The sequence below is a fragment of the Centruroides sculpturatus genome, unplaced genomic scaffold (genome assembly GCF_000671375.1).
Source record: "Centruroides sculpturatus isolate CEXI.00-Female unplaced genomic scaffold, Cexi_2.0 scaffold1532, whole genome shotgun sequence".
Classification (NCBI taxonomy): domain Eukaryota; kingdom Metazoa; phylum Arthropoda; class Arachnida; order Scorpiones; family Buthidae; genus Centruroides; species Centruroides sculpturatus.
Window position 1 is genome coordinate 108,978 of NW_019385728.1, and position 24,305 is coordinate 133,282.

Below are 24,305 nucleotides of genomic sequence, written 5' to 3' on the forward strand. Positions count from 1 at the left end.
CTGTAACTATGCCCCCAAAAGTATGACCCAAAGCTTGGCGCAGGTCATTTCTGCGCCCTGTGCCTGGGCACCGCTGGCACCGCCCTAGTTCCGGCACTGCTATATTTAATTGCATGCAACACGATCGAAAAGATAAATTACGCGACTATGCTGTATGTGGATTTGTAAATGAAAATCTATTATTGATTTTTTCAGATAAATGGCATGCTGGCCTCAAACATACATTTTCCTTTCCGTAACTGTGAAATGTGTACTTCATTGAACAAAACATTTAATTATTTGTTTACAGAGAACGAATGTGAGAACAAAATGTTTCTTTATCGGTTGCTAAGTATCTACAGTGTTATTGGGGGGTCTACTGTATATTATCTATAATATACAAGACACTTTGCAAGTTATGTATTCAACGAATGTAAATCACTCGAACTTAGTTATTAATACGACGAAACGTAAGAGTTTAGTTAATTAGGCTGCAATTTCAAAACATTTAGACCTATAAATTCCCACTGTTGCCTGTCTGTCTGTCCTCTCTTAATATCAAGAACGGTGTTAGATAGATGAAAGTAGAAAACACATGCGAAACGTTTAGGGGCAGGAGGTCCCGATTAACTATATTCGAATTTCTGGTCTGGACCGGAAATAACATTATTTCAATTCAAACGCTTTTTCCTGAAAACAGTTTTAATAAATGATCGGCATGATTCTACTATTAAAGGAAAGGTATAATGTACAGGGGCAAGATACTATTAATTTGAGGCGGAGAGCATATTTTTTTATCTTAAATATTTTAAAAAAATTTCTACAGAGTCGCCCTCGATCCTAACACTACATCGTCATTCATAATGTTTTCTCTTACTTGATTTCATTGTGTCTTGTCTCCTCGTATGTTGTATAACGAAATCAGCCTGTGACTTAGCACTTAAAGAGGCTAACAACAACTGGTTCAATGCGTTATCTCATGATAAGTCCTTTTCTTTAGCAGCTAACACTATGAATGCTCATTTAAAGACATTTTTTTTTATTTGAAAAAAGCATCACGTTCTTCCACTGTACGTAAAATTGTGTAAAGAGCAATAAATCGCTTAGTGTTGTTGACTAATTTGTTAACACATGAATGCAGTTTTCGCACTTTCTCGGCTACTCCAAGTAATCCACATATTATACGTATCATATTTGGGAAGCAGGGTTGGGAAATTGTTTTTTTTTTTTTTTTTTTAAACAGTTTTATATTACAGTATGGAAGATTTTTCTCACCCTCATGGGTCATGAAAGCACGTGACACGCGACTTTTATCACTAAGAAAAGAGTTCCTGACAGTGCATGCCAGTTCATGCAGTTTACAATAACAGCTAATGAATTATAATATTACTTGGATGGAAAAAAGACATTATTAATATCATTATTACTTGTTAAGTGAAAAATGAATGCAGGAAGAAGGCTTGATAATATCTGGAAGCAGTACAAACTAATTTCTGGAAATCCAGGAAGACCGACATGCAGGGTGCAATGCAAAATATGTAAAGAAATGGCTGGATTAGTCGATCGTATGAAAAAAACATGTTGAAGATAAGCACCTACAGGATGATTTACAGGAATTGCAACAACTCTATAGCTTGCTATAAAGTTTTACATGGGTCATAACTCAATTTGTATAGGATACAATTACATATCGTAATCACAGTAGTGTGTAAATTATTAGACTCAAGCGTAAGGTGTATCATTTTATATTGCACTGGTCTGACTTGAGTCTAATAATTTTCACACGTCTGTATATAGTAGTAATTTTAAAAGTTTACACATAATTAGTAATTAATTTATTGTTTCTATATTTATTATTTAGATTGGAAGGAGCCTGAGTCTGAGACCAGTGGGAAGCGCTCTTCCATCAGTGGCATTGCATCACAAAGCAAAGTGAAATTGCAACGCATTTATTCATTTACTGTGTAAACGTCAACTAATCAAAAAACACAATTGGATGTCGGCGATGACGTTTTACCGTATTTTACGAGTTACTTTTAGCGTGTTTATACGAATACGATCGCAATTTTTTCGCCGTTTTATACGAATCCGTATTATATGAACCCGTGTTATAGGGGGTTTACTGTACCTAATAATACTTATATATGGTATATGTTATACAGGAAATCCTCGTCAGTTCGAAATTCAAGGACCTCGAATTATCGAATTAGCCGATATTTACTATGATTTTAGTGAAACACAGGAAGCCATAGTTTAGGTTAGCTGTAAACATGGATCTTGTTTCTTAATTTTGCACCACCATTTTTACTTCCCTGGCTGTTATATACAACTGAGAGAAAGTATAGCTATGGGTCAAAAAAATGACTTCTGGACTTTTACATTTTTGGACTCTGGGGGCTTAGAAACGTCCAGAAATGTAAGAAAAAGTTGGTTTTCTATTTTGTATGTATGGACGTTTGTGTGTATAGGGAAGGCACGATTTCGTTCACTCAATTTCAAAGCGGAATAACTGCATTTTGTTTCAAAAATTGCTGAAATTTCGTAAAGAGGTTTGTGTATTAGGGGGATCGAAGCTATTAAATTTTGATGGTTAAAGGTAAAGTGGGTCGGTCAAGTGTCGTATCTAGTGTTATAATCGATTCAAATATTTGTTTACTTTCAATTCCTCAAACTCAGCATTGCAAACTAAGGTAAGATTGTACTTTAATGTGAATTTCGAGCGATTTTAACTCTTAATTTAAGGGAGCAATGAGGGCAATCGCCCCTAAGAAGCAAAATAACGATCGAGTTTAAATTTAGTGGATAAACTTACCTAATAAAGGTTCCGCACGAAACATTACGATAACGGTTTCCAAATTTATTGTAATTACAGTACTAATGTAAGAGAAGGACACTAAATTTCCCGGAATAGATTTTTCTGATAAATGTTTCATAGGAGTTTACATAACGGGAACATTTTCTAACATATGAACATACAGGACGAAATGCGACAGTTGCACCAATCCTTTGATTCTGAGGTCAAAAATACGCTTAAAATCTATAAACAATTTTCAAATCCCATAGAAAAAAATCCAGAAATTTTTCAGATTGTGTTGGCCCTAGCCCTCACTGCCCGGTCGAACCAACGAAGAATCTGAAAAATCCCTCTTAGTGTACAAAGCTCTACCTTCGCGAATTACCATTGAATCTTGTTTTAAATATGAATCAGTACTGTGGGTCCCGATACGAGTGCCAATAGGTTAGAGCAGTGGTCCCCAACCCCCGGGCCGCGGACCGGTACCGGTCCGTGGATCAAATGGTACCGGGCCGCCCAAAGAACATTAAATTATTTCCATTTTATTTACTATGGTGTATTTGTCTCCGGTTTGTGCGACTTTTAATAGACGACGGAACAGCGGAATAAACTGAACACAAGAAACACACTTCGAGTGTCATTGTCTTCTATTACCCCCAGATGGAACTGTCTCGTTGCAAAGAAACAAGCTCAGGGTTCTCATTGATTTAGCTTTCTAGTGAGTTAAAATGTTAAATCACATTATATTCATTTTTTGGTGTAATTGTATTTTATTTTGAAGGCACGTTTAAATACAGTTAAATTAAAATTATTAAATTAAATCAATGTAAAATATGAACAATCAACGTCCCCCCTCAGTGGGCCGCGGTAAAGTTATCAAACGTTGACCGGTCCGCGGCGATAAAAAGGTTGGGGACCGCTGGGTTAGAGTACCAAGTCAGGTTAGTTATATCAAGCGGTCTTGGTTATAGGAACTGATTAGGTGTTATGCAGGACAATACTAGCGCAATCTATAACTTAGCTCTGCAGCTTGTGAAATCCCTCGTACCAGAATGAGCGAGGAAAAACAATAAAATACAACCAACTCGATAATTCAAATACCAAACGAACAGCCGAATTACTTTATTCGGCTATTCACGCTAAATAATTACTAAGCAATTTGGCAGGAACGGGCTTTCGAGTCGTCATCTCGTTAAATATAATAAATTATTTATTCATAATTCACATATGGCAACCCGGATGCCTTTCTCTTGCCGAATTGCTTAGTAATTATTGTCTTAATAGCCCAATAATGGAATCCGGCTGTTCGTTTTGTACTTGAGGAAATAAATTTTCTATGTTCTGGAGTTATCAAGAAAATAAGGTAATGAAGAATCTGAACATTCTTGGTGGTGTAAAACAGTGTAATCTTGGTGTATTGGGATGAATAATGCGTTGGATAGCGAGATAAACGTTTATTAAAGATCCACATAATTGCCCATTGTTTGCACTTTCAACTGTTTAAAATTATATTTCACTTGAGCTTACTTTGGTCTTATGAAGAAAGAAAATTTTACTGGTTTTCTAATATGCAGAGCGTTTCTTAAGGAAGAATCCGTATTGAAGACCCGTAATGTCTATAAAACAAAATGGCGTCTAGCCTTAAAATATTACTAGGAGAATCAGACCAGTATCAAGTCAATAATCACGGAACTTCACGCTCTCGTAACGTGCCCTTGAGACGTGATGGCCATTTGCATCGAAGCGAGTTTGCAAAATTTTTAACACTATCGATCGGACACACCCAAAAGCCATTTCCCGTGTAACATCCGTGATTTATGGACCACGTGTATGATTAAAAGTGTCTTATCGATCCTCATCAGCAAAATGTTAACAATGGCGACCGGGTCACGACATTTGTTTTATTTTTATCACTAATTATTTAGAATTAAGGGTGGCAACGTGTCATTACCGACCGAACTACGATTGTGTTCGACCTAACTGGTTTCGTCACACTACGAATAAAAGAATTTACGATTTCTCTAGCGTTACAGTTCTCGTGACGCGTGTTGCAAACTAGACCAGAGCATCGATCAGATACTATTTATTGATGAAAACAGAATATACGCCCATCTTATCTACATAAATAAATATTTATAATACAATTTGGCATCGTAACATCGAAGGCTAACAATTCTTTTTTGTTTTTTCTGTAATTAATTTACACAAATAATCTCGAAATAAAAATGGCGGATAAAGGAATAAAATGTTACATAGTTTAATAAGAATTGGATGGACACTTATGGGAGGATATGAGTGGTGTGACGTAACTTGATCACGTGTGAAGGCATCTCAAGAAATTTTTGTATATTCTGAAATAGTAGACCGGACGTTCCCGGTTTTTTAAAAAGATTTATAGAAGAGAAAAAGTTTTTAAAATTACTTTTTAAGAATTAAGAACGGATGAGGGGATGGTTTTAGAAAAGTTTGTGCCATTTGTAAGCATGTTGATATGCCATTAACATCCTGTACATCTCGGTTAAAGTAACGTTACCAACTAAAACGTACACATATAAAAGTATATTCCACGTTTATAAGTTAATGCGGAATAACGAGACCCAATTGTTTGGTACAGTAGGTAGGCATCGTTACCGCATATAACAACATACATAACATAGACAGTTTTTGGGGGTTTCTTTCTTGTAGAATAGTTCACACCATTGTGTAACTACCTAACAGAAGAAACGTCAAGATCAAAGCAGCACTGGCCAGCATAACGGAGACTCCATTGCAACCATCGTAATCACAGGTGAGGATACATCCTTTCAGTTCATTGTTTTCGAATTTAAACACACCACACTGATTGTCCATGTTCTCTAGCGTGCACATACGTATCACTAGCTCGATATTATCTTCTGCTGTTAAGAAAAAGGTAGAAAAAAAGTTCGTTATTGCCGATGGCATTTTTCGTTCTACATCAAACGTACACTATGTTAAGGATACTTCACAGAAACGCGCAAAACTTGAATGAAAACGATAACTAAGATAGGGGAAATCGAGGTTTTACCTGTTTTTCCGATGATTTTGATACAGAAATTTGCTGGAAACTGCCCAATGTGGCCTTCTTTAGGCATCATGCAATCCTCCGTGTAGGTACTCATGGCCGGGTTGAACGGATCGTGACAATTGATATTGGTCCCGTTCCACGAACTGCACGTGTAACAGTTGATGCAGTCACCTGAGAACACGTAAAAATCTGTCAGTTGCAACAATGTGAAACGGTTTATTGCGTATTGCAAAATCAAAACGATACGTACAATACCGGATGCTCGCCATGATCAAAATGGAGAGGATAAGGAACACTTCCATTGATGTAAAGTTAGTCGATCTGAAAATTAGCGTGAAACTTTTTTGATTAGGAGATTTTAAACACTCTAAATTAGTTATTTATAGGATTTAGCGGGTTTGCAACGCGCGGGAACAAAGAAGAATGGTGTCATTGTATCGATTATAACATTGATATTAAATTACATTTATCGACGTTCAATATTTACTCTATTATAAAACTTTTTTTTAATTTAACAAATCGATAAATTTGAAGAAACTTATTTTAGGAGACAGAAAGACGAGATGTCTGTCCTCAAAACTCAAAGAATAAATGAATAGTTAGTTACGATGATAGAAGATCGCAAGAACAGACCAAACTTCAACACACACACAAAAAAAAAAGAAAATAACGAAATTTTGGCACACTCTCTTAGAACAATATTTATTGTCTTGACAGATTATAAATAAAGATTATAAACGAGGAAAAATATTACATTTCGCATCCAAACTCCGGAGAAGCCAACGCAAAGCCTCGGTCCTCCCCTCGATTATTTAGATTTTACATGGCTATTTGCGAAACAAATATCATGTTAAACAAATGCACTAAAATTTGGTTTGTTCGGCGTGACGTCATTGTAAGGGTCCTTTAATGACGTCTCGTCAAACTTCTAAACACGATTCTATGTCCGTGCAATAACATCATGTTCATATAAAGCTTTGGCCTTCTATAATAAAGTTCTGAAGATTGCGACACCCTTTTATTTAGTGACAACACTTAATTTATCAAATATATCGGGTGATGGTAATTAAGGTACTTCTATTTAACGCTTCCTATAAAGGTACTTAGCAGCCCAAATGCAACCAAAGATATCGCTTCGAACATACGGAAGACATTTTCATAATAAAAATTAGTACCAAAACTCACCACTACGACGCTGCAAGCAATATTAAATTTATACAAGACATTCAAGTTACACAGAGCAGAGGATACTGCTCAATTCTAAAGCCGACGAACAGCGTTGAAAGGTAACTGCAGTGTGTGCAACTGTACGTGCAGTGTGACTGTCTTCCAAGGCTGCTGGCTGCATACAGTGCCAAAAGTACCGTAACGGCAAGTTTCGGTACTAAATATCTTTTACAAAAAACGTCCCGAAATGTCCCATTTGCATTTAAACCGCTAAATATTACTCCAGGCGGCATCGAGTAGGGGTAACTTTATTGTCTGGCGTAAGAGCAGCGAAAGCCCATTTGTGGACGACAGCGTTACAATGCAATTTAATTGAATTCATGGCTTTATTCGGTGATTTCATTTGTGAAAAATTTTATACAAAGCGAAATTTCGAAAAAATCCAAAGAAAAAAAGAGCGACGACCCCGTTCGAAACGGGCAATTGGCCAACGATTTTTTAAAATGAAATTTCATATTTACGGTTCTATAACTTAAAAAAAAACCCCTGTAAATGTCAGAAGCAAAATCGTAAATCTTTTGGAGAATACACAAGAGGGGAAAATCATCATAATTTATTATTATACTACGCCAATATTTTTTTTTCTAGAATTTCAATATTATCACACGTCGGTAGTTCAGCAGGGGGAAAAATATACATTAATTAAATGCTCAATATTTAAACCGTTGAGAAATTATTCATGATATAAGTCGATAAATTGATTTGCATAAATTTAAATAATGAAAAATCTATCTTTTATGCCGAGCATATTAAGTGCAAAAGGCCTTCCGAGTTTCATTTGCTGACATTTTATTTATGGTTTCTGGCATAAATAAATAATCAAAAATTGAATTTTTCCTGTGTTTTTGCGTTAAATTATACGGCAAAACTTAAACAATTGAATTGGTTTAATGGGATGTGGCAACGCGACGCTTGGGAGATCCGTCAGCCAAGGGGATAGGGCCTCTCTGGAGGACATTTTTGAAAAACTGGTTCCTTATTTAGTTTTACACACGTGAAGATAACGCGAAAATTCCAAGTACCAGACCGTTGGTTAGGAACGAAATCGCGACCAACTCGGTGTTCAGTGGTATTTTGCCCAAAAGGGGCAAAGTTCATCCATTCGTCACTGGTGGGCAAAATTTAAGAATTACAACCCATAATATAGTCAGATATACTCCATACAGGATCAAATTATGGATATCTAGAGTTAGATTATGAGATGCACCCATAGGGGTTTTAAACATTAAATTATGGTACATATATTACGTTAAACTATAAGGTATACGAGCTATTTGGGCTTAAACTCTGGAAATTAAGCACAAAAATAAACTGCAATTCGAGATTACGAAAATTGATTAACACCTTTCGATTCTAACCTCTATTTTTGGACGTTCCTAACAGAATTATTTGTGTAAACTTTTACTGTATTACACGGTATACCTGATATACATTAAAATTATTCAAAGCCATCACGTTCTACACGTAAACACATACAAACTCGTCCCATCTTAAACGTAACGCCGGGCGCCACTTTGTATCTTTTGGATACCTAATACGCACGAGCTCATTTGCATAAGCTTTATGCAAATTAAACTTACAGTTTCGTATTTTTTAACAGGAAAGATCCTATCAAATTCCTACAGAGTTATCGATTCCTTCTCCTTCTCCACGCTATCCCTAGAAACCATTAGAACGGATAGACAAACCCACTCTTCTTGATGATGTGGATGATTTTTCCGGACGAACGGCTCATCTTCTCCATCTTAAAACGTTACTAGACTTCAATCATTTCACGAATACACGAATAAATTAACGTTAAAGATTACATTCGATCACGAAATGACCTTTTCGTACCATTAAATATGCAAATTTCTACACGAATAACGCACGGTACACCACCCACACCCTTTTTTTGTAACGCTTCGTTGTCTAAATGTAGCGAATTTTTAAAACTACCTCCCACGAATTACGTAGTTTGTACATTTAAAAAAATCGAAATTTTTTTTAGCCTCATACACACAAAAATAGAGGATACAAATGATTTAACAATACATTACACTATAAGGAGGTAGAAAAATTCGTACCTGATGATGCAGAAAGCTCTTCTTTAGCCCTTATCTCCGTAGAAGCAACGACAGATTCTGACATCTAGAGAAGACATGTTGAGTCTGGAGAGGCTGATGATGACGACGTGACGTCATCGGGATGCGGTAGACGTTCCAAAGACGAGGAAATGAGGGAAGAGGAGGCAAAACATTTCCTTTTTATTTAATTTCCTCCAACGTTATACATTTCTACCATTAGATTGATTGATTTTTCGGTAAACTGTCAATGGAGAAACGTAGCACATGCGCACATTCCACTTCCGGTAAGCCATACACACCTGGCTGTTTCTGCCACTTAAAATGAAATTAACTGAATTAAATTAAACAAAGAAATTATTTTTACAATTAGAAAACCTCGTGCGGGCATTTTACTCAAAGACTACATTATTTTTGAATTTTGTTAAGTGTTAATTAATTAATACTTGAGAGCAAGGAAGATGCATAACTGGTTATCTGTAAATTTTTATTTCCACTAATTATAAAAATTTTTTACAATTACAATTTGTGCATTCAAGGAGCCAAATCCTGCTGCTCGTTTCAAATAATTCTTCTCGGTATTTCTCTTTCTCTTTTTTTTTTTATGTACAACACAACCTTTCACAAGATGCTTAAAGTTCACACCAATAGGATCAAAATTCTGTTTTTACAAGTATAAAATAATTAAAGATTAAAAGGAGAGGGGTCGAGACGCACTCTGGATGCGACGCGGCCTCGTCTCGAGCGCCCACGGAGCCCCGAGATAAAAAACGGTGTCTAAAATGCTGCAAGGAGTCGGACTCTACCCTCCGTTAGAGCTTGGAACAATCTTAATACAAGACAGAAACTGTGGAAATACTATGCTTGCAAACAATTGAAACAAGTAAAACTAACATTTTTCTTGGTTTTTGGCACAATTTCCAAGCAAATTACATTGAAAACATCTTAAAAAAAAATTATCTATAAATGAACTTTTTGTCGTCTGTCTTTCGTGGTCTGGTTTTAAAAAAATATACAATTCGGCAACAGATTTTCTTCTTTCTTTAACCATGTATGGATATGGTGTTTAATTTAGAAAAGGATGTTACGGCAGATTCATGCTTTAAATTTTCTCTAAATATACATACCAGAGTGTATTATGTATTTACAGAACACTTACCACAAAAATGATTCTCTTTCTTTCTGCATTTATGATAAAAACAGAATTTCATATAACAAAACATGCACAGGTGACTTTCAAAGAAACTCCGAGAGTAACAGGAAAATCATCTAAAATGATAATAAAATTTATAACTATTCTAAACTGTACATCTTTATCTACCAATTCACATAAATATATGTACCAAATGATCCTGACATACACCATAAATTACATCCACATGTACAGATATTTAAACTGAATTTTTTAACATACATATCATAGAAGTGTTTGTACAAAATACAATTTGGATTAAACTCAAAAGTTGCATATATATATCTTAGAAGTTTGCATCGAAAACCACGACTGAAAACTAATGCAAATTTCTTGATTACACTACCGAAATGTTCAAAGACAAAAGAGTTATTTGAGGAGACGACCGCTTCAAACAGCAATTTTGAGAAAATAAAAATTAAGTAGGATTCATTAAATCTATGTATATATAATTAAAACTGAAAGAAAAATAATTCAAATTGTTATTTTACAACATATAAAATATTGATGGAAAGTAGCCTTGCACAAAAACTCTAAGAGCATGGAGCAAAATGGGTACTTATATACAAAACACATTTCCCATTATCACCGTACAGGAATGAATTATTTTTTTAGCTGCGGGAGTTGAAGACAAATTGGATTAACAAAAACAATGGAAGAATACAGCTTTTTTTTTTGTCTATTTTAAATAATGATCTCTTTCGAACTGCAATAATTGTTTGTACAACTGTTGTGACACAAACACTAGACATTACCTACTTGTGCAAATATTCTGCATAAACATTTTGGCAGATATCTCTTAAATCTGATTATAAACTATAAATAACATTCAGTCTTGTTCCATCGGTTCTGCTTCGTCGCTCACTGTTTTCTCTTCTTTAGTCAGAGAAGCTTCGGTTTCCATTATTTCCTGTTTCTTCTGATCTTTTATCTCCTGTAAGAATTACTTGAGTTACTTATTTGGATATCAGCTTTTTGTTTTACTTCTTGCAAAATTTTAAATGCACACCTTTAAATTACAAACAATGCTACCCACTTCTAATTCATTAGTGCTGCTTGCAAACAGTTCCACGGTTTGTGGATCAACAAGATTTAAATTAGTGGTGCTGCTGATCTGTTCACTGGCAATAATTTCAGTGCTTTCCACATCTAGATCTGTTGTTTTCTCTTCCTCCTCTTCGACCGCATCGTTGGGATTGACGTTGTGAGATTCTGTGTAAACGTCAGCTGGGGGGAAAAAAACAATCTTTACAAACTCATAACATCAGTTATAATAACTTTAAAACTGAAACTAACAAGTAGGATTGTCTTCCTCAAGAATGCATTTTGTATTTTCTGGAACAATTTGAGTATCAGAAGAAGAATTAATATCTGTCTCGACTTCGGATGAAATCTCCCCACACGATGAATTTTCTGAACAAGGAACATTCTGCAAATTATTTACTGTAAAATAAACAAAAAATATGCATATTTAATGAAAAAAAGTCATTCAGTAATCTATATATTATATATACTTCTGGCTACATTAGATAAATGCCATTACTGATTCTGCTCAGCAATACAGAAAATTTAGTCCTGAATGTGAAAAAGTTGTGTGAATGAAAGATAAACTTATAGTAGTATGTAATAAATAAGAATACAAATAAAATAATAGTCTATCAGATTTTCTTCTTTCTTTAACCACGTATGGATATGGTGTTTAATTTAGAAAAGGATGTTATGTCAGATTCATGCTTTAAATTTTCTCTAAATATACATACCAGAGTGTATTATGTATTTACAGAANTTGCTTGCCCACCCCTGCTCTATTACATTATTATGTTTTAATTTGGCTACTACACTCAGTTATCAAATGGAAAAGTAATCTCAAACTTAAACAGTGTGTTAAAATTATAGTTTTTATGAGTTAAAGTGTTTCAAAGTATTTTTCTTAAAAGGATAAGTAATGTATACTAAACAAATAATGCATTTAAACACAGCAAAATCAACTTAAAAGGAGTATTTGCAACGGGCTCATTTCTTGCATTCTTAAGAGCCAAATTAACAAAAGCCATGAATCATGAGTATGTGTCAGACTGGATGTTTTCAGAATGGACTGTCATTTTGTAACAAAACGGGAACAAGTGCAACTGAATGACGTAACAGAAAACAGTAAATTTATCTCATCTTCTCTAGAAATTAATACTAAATTAACATTGTTAAACAATCTACATTTGGGTAGCAATCAGAAAATCAATAACGAATGCTTAATTTTAGATATTTCTATATAATACAAGATATTTAGATAAAAGATCCAAACTATTTGAATGACTACTAAAGTAAAGCCAATGAAGCAAATGACTAGTAAAGCCAATCTTAGTGCTCACAAGCCATATTTGAATGACGTTTGATACTTAAAAGTGTGAAAAAAAAGAAAAAAAAAACAAACCTAAAACTTTTTGGTATTGTCGACTACAAATGTGACAATTTTTGTTTAGTCTTTATTGGACATTTTATTGACATTATTGTCTTTTAAGAGAATTATTTTGTGCTGTTTTTACAGACTTAAAAAAATACAACAACTAGTCTCTCCATTGGTGGATTTCAATAATTGGCAAATGTTGCAAGGCAGCTTTCCATTAAGTCAACTGCTTTTGCCACAGAACCTGTTCTAATGAAGATGAGGTCAAAAGAAGTGATGTTTTTGTCACTTCTTTTGACCTCAAAAAGTAAAAGCCAGTTTAGTAAGAAAACTGCACATTGCAAACAGCCCTAACATAATCACTTTGAGATTTGCCCTTACCAATAACAAAAACTGAATGATAGCATTAAGCAGGGTAGGTAAATAAGACTACAATTACTGTAATAAAATTCCGGTTTTACTCTGACATAAAACAATTAAAAATTCTTTTCTTTTTTCAAACACGACGTAGTAAATCACTCAACCACTTAGCATTTTTCATCATTAACTTTTATTCAGTTGATACGTGTATAAGTGACTGCACTACATAATGTTTGAAAAAAGGAAAAAATACCGACATGGTTTCAACAATGTTAAACAATTTTATATTGTGAAGAGTTATTAATTATTAGTAATTCATTAAGCGTAACAGTGAAGTAAAAAATGCCAAACCAAATGACCATCATAATTAATCGGGCTGTTTTTTGCTACAATTAACAATTAGGAATTAAATTTGGTACTAGAGGTAGATGTTAGGCACCATCTCGTACCTCCACTTACTATGCAGTGCATTGCCCAGTTTATATGTAAAAAATGCCATCAGTTTAAACTATTATTATGATTGGTGATGTGCTTTATGTCCCTCTATTACTAAAATATAACTGAATATATGACCACTAGGTTTTATCTACCAGTAGGACTTATCACACACTTTTTGGCACATATATTTAATGTTAAAGGATAACTAAATTTGAAGATACGGTGTTATAATAATAAATCATGTTTATATAAAACAGTTTTAATTTATTTTGATTATTAATCATGATGTTTGTAATGTAACCTTCATGTATTTTAGATGCCCGTAATTTACTTCTTTTGTAATAAGAACAGTTAGAGGAGCAGATTGACTATCTGAAATACATACCATTGTTACTGTAGATATTGAGTGTTCATTGGTCTCTTTGTGATTTCTCCTACTGCCTAAATAGTGTGTGAGAAGTCCTACCAAGGGATAGAAGTGGAAAGAAGGATTTGCCTAGGTCAGGGATGGCAAACTTTTTGTGCTCATGTGCCATATAGTAAGCATACTTAACTTCAAAAAATGTTTATGCATGCCAAAGTTTTAGACTTCAAATTGATTTCTCCTTAAGTGTCACTTTGAACATGCATGCCTTGACTTTGCCACCCCTGGTTTAGGTTGAATGGCTCATGGAAAAATGAAGAACATCTTTAAAAGCAAAATTTCCATAAGTTTGGAAAAAGTAACCTTCAACCAATGCATGCTTCTGGTGCTTACATATGGAACAGAGACTTAGAGAATGACAATGGATGAAAGTGGCTAGAGAGGGGAAATGTAGAGGGTTATGGAAAAAGCCTTTGTCCACCAAAGGACATAATATAGCTGAGAAAGAAGTCCTGCCAAGGGTCAAAGCATAGTGGTCATATATTCAATTAAACTATTATACTGAGTATGTTTGGAGCTTAAGACACAACGCTAGAATTGATAACAACTTTACATTATCAATCTTTGAGAATAAGGCTGTGTTTGAACAGGATCTTATTACATTATGTTACATCTGGCCAATCTAAAAAAGCATTATTCTTAACACCTTAAATAACATCTTCGGTAGGCCAGTTGTAATATTATTGATATTTAATGTAAGTAGAGCTCACCTAAATGCAGTTTAATAGGGTAAAAATAAAACTTAAAAATACCTACCAGTATTTTCTTCAAAATAATGCTAAATATAATAAACAAAGTTTTATAAATATGTTTTCACTTGTGTATGCTAATTCTAATAATATTAGACAGCCAATGACATACACGATTACAATAAGTGGATTCTATTGTAGATAAATAAAGAAACATTTTTATTTTACTTTCAAGTACAGTACATCTTTATAAATAAATGCAAGTAAGCAAGTAAAATGAAAATACAACTTTATAAATAGTAATGATTCAAACAACATTTTGAGAGACTTTTCTGTGACAAAAGATGTAAGATGAACACATTTATCATCATCACTATAAATAAATTACTAATATTTAAAAATTATATATAAATTTGGCCATTTTATAATTTTAAANACAACTTTATAAATAGTAATGATTCAAACAACATTTTGAGAGACTTTTCTGTGACAAAAGATGTAAGATGAACACATTTATCATCATCACTATAAATAAATTACTAATATTTAAAAATTATATATAAATTTGGCCATTTTATAATTTTAAATCCATTGATAAGATCTGCAATTATCTTGAGTAAATAAGAAATTTGCTTTTATTTCAACAAAAGTAAAAAAAACAAACCTAAAACTTTTTGGTATTGTCGACTACAAATGTGACAATNATTCTATTCGTAAAAAGAATGATGACTCTTACTTATTCTGTAATTCTAAAATAAAGTAATAATAAAAAAAAACATTAATAAGTCTTACATGATATCTCCTGTTTTTGCAATCCGTACCAAATAATCATCTAAAATAGGAGGAATTTCACTAGGCCTTTTCTTTTCGAAATCTGTAAGAAATGCATTCGATTTAATCGTTAAATTATGTTATTTATTAATATACTTTCAATAATAAAAATCAATTCCTTAAATAATATAAAAGCATTAATTACTAGACACTATTTTATAAGGGAGATTATGCATACCAATTTTTAGGGATATGTTTTATTTGATTCTTGTAGAAATGTATTAACAAACAAACAAAAATTCTGTATTAATATAAGAGACACATCATTATTCATATATAATGAAAATAGACACATCATTATTCATATATAATGAAAATAGAAAATGTAGATTAATTTCTTGTAATATTAATATAATGTAATATACAGAAATTATACTACTAGATGTAATGAAAATTTCTAATACAGTANATCATATTTTTCTGTTAAGAAATAATACAGTATAATTACAAAAATATTTCTAAATTCAAGTTTTATTTATTTCATCTTAAAGTTGCATAAATTTCAAAGTAATTATTGATGAAAAAATATGAAGGTTACTAATACAGTTGCAATATTTAGGAATTTAAAACATTTATGCAACTTCTCAAAATGTTTATTATAAGTTAACAGTTAACAAATTTAAATATGAGTATCATTTAACTAAATTATTTACAAAATTTAAATAATAAAACATTAGTTTGACGATGCAGTGTTTTTTATGTAATTTATAATTGAAAGGATCAAAAAGACAGTCCCATACTGTTAAAAATCCCTATGTTATCGTTAAATATTTAATGAGTACCTCTTACAAAATTTCTGTAAATAAATAACTAAGATATACAGTAGAACCCCTCTAGTCCACCCTCGGATAGTCCATCACTCTGGTTAATCCAACCGTGGTCAGAGTCAAGAAACTTGTCCCGACTCATCGGTGACTCACTGTCCGTGGCATTTTCCTGTGTTCGTTACAGTATATGTTTTGCATTGTGTGTACAGTACATGTACAGTTTTGTGTGTGTTTTCAACATGTCAGGAGTAAAACGTAAACACGTTACTCTTTCATTAAATGAAAAATTAGCAGAGCTACAAAAACTGGACAAAGGAGAAGATTGTTTATTTTACTTTTTTCTGATAATCCGACTTTTTTTGCGTTCCGACCATACCCCCAGTCCCAAAGATGACGGATTAGAAGGGTTCTACTGTATATTATAATTGATGCCTGAAAATCTCGTAAGATCCACTATAGATCAAGTAAGTTTTACATCATTGTTTTGTATGTTCTTGGATTATAAATGTTCTGCAAAAATCTCAAAGACATTCCACCAATAGAATTTGTAATAAGCTTGCATATAATCAGACAGTCTGCATTAATGTGGATACCTCAGCAATAATAATAATAAAATTTTAGTTCTTTTCTAAATCTTTTTCTTCTGTTGTTGAGTTTAGTCGATAGTAAATATTAGGTAATTAAATAATTATAATGAACCTTCACACACAATATTAATTTGCCTTTTGTTGCTCCTTTAAAATTTGATTTTTGACATTTATGGGGTTTCCACATGTCAACAATGATATTTTCCTTAAAAAATACCAACAGTAATAAATATAAAATCCTTCAAGCAGATATTTTTATTCAGAAGAATGTTTTATTTAACATACATAAACCATTGAAAATTTGGAAATCAATCACCGATTAAAAAAAAAAATGTCAAAGGCATGTCATCTAGATTGAAAAGTTAGAAAAACAAAAATTTTTTGACATTTTAAATATAAAAAAATTAAAAAATATGTGTTGTGGCATCTCAGATATCAAGAACTCCAAGGGTAAACAATACAGAAGTTTTCTTGTATATTCTGTGTATGTAGAATATGTTGAAATGTACTGAAAATTACATTAATAAAAATGTAATAAAAAATTAATATTTTCTTACCTGTTGAAGATGTGCATGGTTCAATTTGGTTATGCACTTTTTCTTCAATATCATCGCTGATATCAGGCGAGATGTCCATTGCACTAACGACTGGATGCCCGACGGTACTCTCCACTTCTGCAGTAATGTGATTAATGTCTTCATCATCAGAATGATCTATGTGAGAGTTGATGTCGTTATCTTGGGTCATGCTTGACACTTCCACTTCCATCGTAGCCGTAACTGTAGATGCAATGGTAGAGGCAGAAAATACGCTGGCAAAGTTGTCTAATGGAGGGTTGTCCTTGAGATTGCTGTTGAGTGCAGAATTGTCGGTGATGATGTTGGATGAATTACTGATGAGGCCATTTACAATTACTGCATTATTTCCATTATGATTAACTTCATGTATTCTAAAAATAGCATGTAATAAGAATTTTTATTACAGAATATAATTTAAATGCATTATAAATATAAAACTCAAACTCACGATGAGGATTTTGGTTCGATAGTGCTGACAACAAGAATATTCTATATTTAAATAAAAGAGGAAAAAGCAATAAACATTAAATTATGTGAAATTATTCTAAAATATTGATTATTACAATGGGCTAACCTTTTCTAATCCTCTCATGAATTTATCTGTGCGTCTGTAATGTTTTCTAGGATTTGTCACCAATTCGCAGAGTCGCTGAATTGTAAATGGTGCACTAAGAAGAAAATATTGATTAATGGCTAATTTATATGCATACATACATGTATGTGTGTACATGTGATTGAGTGAGTGTTTATGTCATATATTAAATTCAACCATAGATAACTAAATGGGAATCATCTCACAAAATATCGTATTTCATGAGATGCAAATATAAGTGATATTCGGTATAAATTAACTTTTTGAAGAATTATGTAATGTAACTTTTATTTCATTTCAGAAATCATTATGCTTAATTTAGATTTGTATAAGTCTTAACTTCTATATTATCAAATCAGTTATAAAAATTTATTGTAGTTAAAACGAAAATATTCTTCTTCAGTTTTTTTTGTAATTTCTGTGTTATTGATTAAAATTCAAACATTATTATTATTTTATTTCAATTGTGTAATTATATAATAGAAGTTTTACTTGTATGTTTATACTCCATCATTTTTTAATACAGGATGCGCACAAATTATTGTATTATTTTGTTACACCATAGGCAAGTTGGAAATATCCCATAGATCAGTGGTTCCCAAATTTTTTTGATTCTCTGCACCCTTGATAAATCCAGATTTTCCCAAGATGCGCTATGTCAAATTCTAACAAGTACAATTTGGGAAATAGCCAATATTTTTTTAAATTGAAGAGTTAGGACATTAAGTGAAAAATAAATAAAACATGTATTTAAGATAAGAAAAAAAAAAAAAGTAATTGAATAAATTCAATTAATTATAAGTAATGGAATGGATGAGCCTGTTGATCACTGCATATTTTCTCAAATTTTGAAATCAAACTAATGGACACAGTCACCCTCATTTCCTTCCCCATATTGTTTTTCATACAATGCTTAGTTTTTTATTGCAGTGACAAACTCAATTTCGCACAAATAAGAAGCCGCAAAGGGAATTAAGATTCTTTGAGCTTTACTACTCAGAAGGGATATTCATCTTTTACTGATATCCAAAATTCAGTTAATTCCATCTGCTAAATTTTGTTTACAACTCAATAAGATTCTCTTCTTCTTCAGCAGTAAATTCAGATGGAGCTCTGGCATTAAATGGATCTTCAATCCATGAAAATTTATCGATATTATCATTATTTTGAAAATATTTCTCAATCCAGGTGATAAGCTGTGATAAATGTTCTTCAGAAATAGATTTTATACCTCGAGAGGAATCAACTTAGGGGTTAAAAAAGTATTGCAACGAGGGGAAACATTCTTTTCCTCCATCTTCATTTATTTTTCTTTTCCATAGTTTTAATTTTTTTTTTTTTATAAAAGCTGAAATTTTCTCAATCAGCTTTAAAAACTGTGTTGCTTTCCTGCAGGGAGAGATTCAGAGTGTTCATCTTTTCAAAACTATCATATAAGTATGCTAGTTTTACCAAAAAAATCTTCATTCACAAAATTTACTTGTGGTCTTTCTCTTTTAAGAAAAATATAAATTTTCTGTAGCAGTTGAAATGTATGAGACAAAACATTACCATACTTTTTTTATTCACATCAAATAATGTTTCTGACTATTGTTTAGTGCTAGAGATAGGCCTATTATTCTTATTATAGCTTTCAGCATGCCCAAATATTTTGGTCAGGATTCGCCCCCAGTTATTACTATCTATAAACCGTACATTGCAAATCAAGTGAGCATCATTATTATTATATGTGTCCTCATCCAGCTGCAACAGAAATTTCTTCCCTTATATTTTTTCAATTAACTGAACGGAATATAGCACAAGGACCTCCAATGTTCAATTGGAGGTCCTTGTGCTGTATTCTGCAACTGATGGTGTTATTGGACAAAGGCACTTTTGAAGGCTTCTTTCCAGCAGACTCACCGATCATAATGTTCACCATATCTACAGCAGCTGGTAGAATGAGTTTTTCTGCGATGGTATGAGGCTTTTTACATTTTGTGATTCTATGTGCCACCTTTATTACTGAGTTAATGATTTGCACCAGGTCTGCTAAATGTTGCATCTTATCATCTTGAATTGAAATTAGAAGTAAAATGATAATTTTATATTTCGTGGCATCCATGAGGAAGCCTTGACTCCCTAAGGCTCTACAGTGTATACTTTAGGAACCACTGCCATAGACGTAAAATTTCTGTTGATTACACACTGTAAGTGATATAAGTACACATCAATTGTTAAAAAAAAAAAAAAAACAACTGACAGCGTATGTAAAAGTTTTATTCTTCTAGATTATTATCAAGACTCCCACATACTTATACAATTTCTTTTTATAAACTTGGTACATACTGTTTACATACATAACATTTTTGTACATTTTCTGACTATTATGTAGTGCAGGGGTGGCCAACAAGTCGATCACAAAGCCAATTTTGGTTGATCGCTCATGATGTCTTGACTTAATGTGTTACACTTGTAACCGAATGCAATGCGTGAATGTAACGTGCAAATGCAATTGTAGTGATATAGGAACTCCGCGTTCTCCCTCAGATGCAGTTTTGTCAGTCCATGTGCAATTGATTTGCGTACAGTTGTAAAAGGGAAATAAGAAATGTAGACAAAACCAAAACAAAAAAAAAAAAGAAAGGCGGGAAGAGGGACAGAGAGAGTAGGTTGGGACACAATAGAGAGAGAAAGGGTGAAGTGGTGGTCCCCAAAAGTGACAACATTGAGTTTCAATTTTTATTCTGTTTAAAATGTAAGTACCCTTTCTTTATGTTTTAAATTAAATTGTGGCTTTTCTTATCTATCTAAACATAGTATATATTTCCCATCCTCCTTCGCCACTTAGACTATGCCTACTACATCAAGTCACATTTTTACCACACAAGCATTTTTAAGATCAAATGTAGATCTTATGTACACAAAAGTTGTCAATCCCTGAAGTAGTGTGTTGTACACAGTGATTGTATGCGGCAGTCATGTATTTCTGATAGACATTGTGTGGCTCCCATTGCAACAAGGTTTGACCACTCCTAGTATGGGAGTTTCTTAACAATGAATATAATTTTGAACCAACATGAAATAAAACATATTTAGTTTAATTTATTTTCTACATTAAATAATTTTCTATTAAATTGATTGATAAATGCACAAAAAAATTCAGGTATATATCATGACAACTTCCAGCTTAGTATTATAGTAATAATAAAAATAAGAATATTTAAATGTAAATAACATAAGTAACACAATACCTCTGAAACGAATCCAAAGCTTCCATTAACTTGCTGCGCATGACTTCATACTTAAAAGCTTCAACGTTGGGAAGTATGGGTAAATTATCTGCTGGACAAGTCTCGTAAAAGTCGTTCAGAACGATTTCTAGTTTACGTCGAAACAGGGGTCTTAATTTGTTCCAAGGAAACCTGGGATAATATAATCGTATAAGCTTTCTTATCTATGCAAGAAATCAATTGGTTAAATTTCCAAATATATAAATAGGATACACCTTATTGCAAATATAAAATTTTAACATTAACAAGTATTTTCAATCTAATTTAGACTAAAATTATTCATTAGAATTTTGTCTTAACAATATAAAAGTTTCTACTCAGTACAGTCCTACTAGTGATTTATTAAAGAACTATTGTGATTAAAAATTTAATGCAGACTAGAGTACTAATAATCAAGTAATTTAATAAATACTGATAGATATTACATATCATATTTAAAGATCATTGTGAAATCATTGTTTCAAGTTCAAGTATGCACTCAAATAGATCCATAACAGATCAATTTTTAAAAAAATGCACTTGAAACGTGGGTCTGAGAGTGCATATGGTAATCTGACTGAATGTGTTAAATGCTGCCAACATTTTCAGCCTATTTTTTCAGTTCTACAAGCTATTTGAAAATTATGAAGCAAAATAAATGCAGGGTCTTCCAAAATGAATGCTACCATTTTAAATTACCATAACTATGCTAATTATTATCCAAAAAGTATGCTAAGTATATCAATCAATAGAGTAACTGTCAGAGTTTTGTCTCGAGTCTGATTTGGATGTTTTCTACTGCCTCCAGAATATACCATAAACAAGATGGCAACTCCACAATAGGATTCAATTTGTGTACTGCAGTTTGCAAAGTTGGAATTAGTCACAACTGTGAAACACAAGTAATCTGGAAGGGCATAGAATTGCAGTTGCCATAGGAAGACTGACAATAGATATGCCATAGCAAACATACGAAGAATTTGAGTATCCATATGACACAAGATGTATGCACTGAAAAATTGCAATGGGCACATGCGAAACTTGGACAATTTTCCAATGCTTTAATATACAGTACATTAAAATATTCTTGGATAACAATTAACATAATTACAGTAATTTAAAATGATAGCATTCTCTTCAGAAAACACTATAGAAATGCTTCTGTGTACTCTCTTTTCCACACAAAATGTAACGTGTTACATAAATGAATCTATTAACTCCAGACATATATTGCACCATTGAAAGAACTTCTCTAGTTTAAATTCTAGAGCTTTCATAAACTCATTTTCCTGTTTTTCATCACAAGTATGGGTTTTATGCAATATATTTAAAACAATTCAAAATGCAGAAGTAATATATGATGCAGAAATGCAGAAAATACAGAACACTGCACAACTGTAAGGACAGAACACAATTATTCATTACAATGTTAAATATTATAATTAAAGATCATATAAATTTATGTATCTGAATTTAATTTATACAAAGATGGAAGATAGCTTACAAGTTTTTAATTACAGATTGAGCACTTAAATCATTCTTTAACTGATAATAACTGCAAGATATCCAATGCTTAGTCAGAAAAATAATAACAATCATTATTACAGTGCAATCAGGTTTAACTGTTTGAAAAAATCAATTATTTTAAAAGGCAATTTTAAATCATATACATATTCTTATATTATAAAATATACAATTGTTTATTCGTCTTTATAATTACTTTTAAAGATCTTTAATTTTGTCAAATTAATAAGAATTTAGAGATTAAATTACCCTATTATTCAAATATAATTAATTTATCTAATTAATTAAACAACAGTTTAATTTAAGTAACTTAAAACTTAAGTAACTCAAGAACACTACACATATCAAAATATATAATCAATATAAATAAATATGAAAGAATGACTGGAAATTTAATAATTGTCAATAAAAAATGAACATTTTTAATATTAAATAACAAAAAAATAAAACAAACCCTAGTAGAAAAAACAAAAAATACTTAATGATAAACATTTTCAGTAACTTTAGCTACCACTTTCATTTATTATTATTCAGTTTATACATTGTTTATATGGAATACTTTTAGCTTGAATTCATATTAATCAATTCTGTTTGATTAAATATGAATTACCTGATAACATTTTTTATAATTAAATATTGCAAGAAGTTCTTATAGTGTATTTTAAATTATTATGGTAATTTGTAGCTGTGATTCTGATCGTAACATGTACATGTTTGGCATTTTATTTAGTTTCCACACTCGTCTTTACTCAATATTTCCGCTTGTAAGAAATTATTGAGTAAGACCGACAAGTGATTATTCTATTCGTAAAAAGAATGATGACTCTTACTTATTCTGTAATTCTAAAATAAAGTAATAATAAAAAAAAACATTAATAAGTCTTACATGATATCTCCTGTTTTTGCAATCCGTACCAAATAATCATCTAAAATAGGAGGAATTTCACTAGGCCTTTTCTTTTCGAAATCTGTAAGAAATGCATTCGATTTAATCGTTAAATTATGTTATTTATTAATATACTTTCAATAATAAAAATCAATTCCTTAAATAATATAAAAGCATTAATTACTAGACACTATTTTATAAGGGAGATTATGCATACCAATTTTTAGGGATATGTTTTATTTGATTCTTGTAGAAATGTATTAACAAACAAACAAAAATTCTGTATTAATATAAGAGACACATCATTATTCATATATAATGAAAATAGAAAATGTAGATTAATTTCTTGTAATATTAATATAATGTAATATACAGAAATTATACTACTAGATGTAATGAAAATTTCTAATACAGTAGACCCCCCTATAACGCTTAGATACGTTCCACGCTAACCGAAAATTACGTTGTAGGCATGATTATATACATGAGCCAATCGCAGCCCGATAGGTGGGAACTTTACGGACTAAGGCTGTTCGAAAGGTATTCTTCTATAAAATTAACCGATTCTAGACTAATTCGACTCAACATTTCCAAAATACGTATAATTTTTTGGGAATAATCTGTATAAACTATGCTATAAACAAAAAATTATAGGATTACTTACCGAGTGTGTACC

At 32.0% G+C, this 24,305-nt stretch overlaps 2 protein-coding genes across 3 annotated transcripts in view; both read right to left on the reverse strand.

Moving 5' to 3' along the window:
- Window positions 1–4,828: 4,828 nt before the first annotated feature.
- Window positions 4,829–9,499, reverse strand: LOC111641588. The gene is made up of 4 exons (XM_023387771.1): window positions 9,113–9,499; window positions 6,070–6,140; window positions 5,820–5,990; window positions 4,829–5,670 (listed from the first exon to the last, which is right to left on the reverse strand). Exons 2-4 carry the CDS (start codon window positions 6,119–6,121, stop codon window positions 5,465–5,467), a joined length of 429 nt encoding a protein of 142 aa, XP_023243539.1. The 5' UTR covers window positions 6,122–6,140; window positions 9,113–9,499; the 3' UTR covers window positions 4,829–5,464.
- An 88-nt stretch (window positions 9,500–9,587) lies between these two features.
- The window catches only part of LOC111641587 (serine/threonine-protein phosphatase 4 regulatory subunit 2-A-like), a 39,745-nt gene continuing 25,027 nt past the window's right edge, over window positions 9,588–24,305 (reverse strand). Inside the window, exons 2-9 of one of the 2 annotated variants that reach the window (XM_023387770.1) lie at window positions 23,630–23,711; window positions 21,202–21,372; window positions 17,951–18,044; window positions 17,825–17,865; window positions 17,356–17,747; window positions 11,598–11,744; window positions 11,338–11,528; window positions 9,588–11,235 (exon numbers count right to left, since the gene is read on the reverse strand). In XM_023387770.1, coding sequence (XP_023243538.1) covers window positions 11,131–11,235; window positions 11,338–11,528; window positions 11,598–11,744; window positions 17,356–17,747; window positions 17,825–17,865; window positions 17,951–18,044; window positions 21,202–21,372; window positions 23,630–23,711 — 1,223 coding nt within the window. In that variant the 3' untranslated portion in view covers window positions 9,588–11,130. Of the gene's footprint in view, window positions 11,236–11,310; window positions 11,529–11,597; window positions 11,745–17,355; window positions 17,748–17,824; window positions 17,866–17,950; window positions 18,045–21,201; window positions 21,373–23,629; window positions 23,712–24,305 lie in introns of both variants that reach the window. The other variant, XM_023387769.1, reaches the window with a different exon arrangement.

Coding starts and splice junctions, on each gene's coding strand:
- LOC111641588 (XM_023387771.1), bottom strand. CDS start 6,121: ATGGAAGTGTTCCTTATCCTCTCCATTTTGATCATGGCGAGCATCCGG. Junction 5,991..6,069: donor CATGGCGAGCATCCGGTATT/GTACGTATCGTT, acceptor ACGTGTTCTCAG/GTGACTGCATCAACTGTTAC. Junction 5,671..5,819: donor CAAAATCATCGGAAAAACAG/GTAAAACCTCGA, acceptor TTTTCTTAACAG/CAGAAGATAATATCGAGCTA.